We start from the raw sequence: 1,676 nt of genomic DNA on the forward strand, positions 1-1,676 counted from the left end.
ACAAGCGGAAGTGTGGTAATTCTGACAAAACCTCATCATCGCTGATGTCATCAGTCAGCCATGTCTCGGTTAGTATCAGTACATTACTTTCAGAGGATAATACAGTACTTGATATGGGTTCCCGTTTGGGAAGAAAACTACGAATATTAGTGTAAACAGTAGAAAGTAAAAGAGTGTTACTAGAAATAACAAGAGGTGTCGCAATCTTCCGCCGCCGCCTCGACTGCTACGATAGTTCTTTGATAGTGTTTGATTTATCATCGAAGATGTAGCGTTTTTGATTTATGTGCAGAGTTTTAAAGTGGACAGAAAATGGCTTGTTCTTGCTTCTCGCAAACGCAATTAGTTGTTTTCGAGCACTTTGGACGGAGCGTGAGAAGTCTTCACCTATGCCGTAACCTGTCCCCTTGAGCTTGCGACCATTTGATAGTATTGCAGTTTTCGTTTTATGCAGAGCAATCTTCGCGATTATAGGCCGGCAGCGACCAACTGAATGCCGGCCGAGACGATGCGCGCGTTCAATATCTCTTGGTTCCAGGTGCACCTGTAAGTTATCGCGGCAAAGATTTACCACCAGGTGCTCCGACTCGGCGAATGTTTCAGATGCGGAAGGGTCTGGTATGCCATAGAAAATTAAGTTATTTTGCCCCGCGCGATTTTCAGCGTCATCAATACGGCCTTCTAACGCAGCGATTCTGCAGGCCGTTTGCTCCGTGCTAGTGCGCATGATCTCCACTTCCTTTCGAAGTGGTACCAAAGATTGACAATGAGTTTCAAGATCTGTTAGTCTTTTGTTGAGCTCGCTAATTGTTTTATCAGTGTTACCGAGCTGAGCTCTCAAGCCCTGGACATCTGCAATTAGTTGTGTTTGACCGGCTGACAGTTTACGCAACTCAGCAAGAACGTTCTCAGAATTGGAAGGACCAGGGTTAGTTTCAATATCTCCAGCCAGAATTAGTAGTGCACGAATTACGTGGACACACTCTGCAATAATAACCATACAGCACTGCGGGCTTGGCAGCTGTACCAGAAAGTAATCACCAGATCTTTTCGAAAACATATCGTAGGGCTCACCAACCTGCGTAGCGAGAGCGAACTGATTAGTGATCCGTGCAGTGGCACAGTCACCAAGCCCACAGCGCACCTTGGCGCTCCGCTGAAGGTGCTTGCTCTTTTATAGATGAGGGCTTCTTGCTGTCGACGATGATGCGACCGTCCAGGCCTGGTTGAGCTCAGCTGCCCTGGGTCCCTCTTCTGGTTGATCCAGGCACTTGTCGATGGATAGGAGCTGAGCGCTGCCTTCGTTGCCTCCGGGACAGCTGAAGCCGCATTCCGTTGATGTTGCCGATGCCACATGCGCAAGCGCAGGCAGCAGCAGATGAACAAACACGTAGCGGACCATCTGCATAGCGAGAGCGAACTGATTAGTGATCCGTGCAGTGGCACAGTCACCAAGCCCACGAGTTTGAGAGTGGCTTGCTGTGCTTCTGAGCATATATCCAGGAAATATTTACAAATATTCGGTGTCATTCAATAAACAAAAACAACGAAAAAAAAGTCTAGCAGGCTACAGTGTTCCTCGATCAACTGGCTGCGAGAAATTGGCCGTAGGCTCGTGCCAGCTGTTGCTAATACAAAAAAATGTGATATGATCTGGAACATACGCACGTCGTGCG

The 1,676-nt window shown here is 47.7% G+C and overlaps 1 protein-coding gene across 1 annotated transcript; it reads right to left on the reverse strand.

Annotated features, from left to right (window-relative positions):
* Positions 1 to 226: 226 nt before the first annotated feature.
* On the reverse strand, positions 227 to 1,062 carry LOC119387896 (uncharacterized). Its single transcript, XM_037655464.2, has one exon. It carries the CDS (start codon positions 1,058 to 1,060, stop codon positions 227 to 229), a length of 834 nt encoding a protein of 277 aa, XP_037511392.1. The 5' UTR covers positions 1,061 to 1,062.
* Positions 1,063 to 1,676: the final 614 nt, after the last annotated feature.

The sequence above is a fragment of the Rhipicephalus sanguineus genome, chromosome 1 (assembly GCF_013339695.2).
Source record: "Rhipicephalus sanguineus isolate Rsan-2018 chromosome 1, BIME_Rsan_1.4, whole genome shotgun sequence".
NCBI classification, from domain to species: domain Eukaryota; kingdom Metazoa; phylum Arthropoda; class Arachnida; order Ixodida; family Ixodidae; genus Rhipicephalus; species Rhipicephalus sanguineus.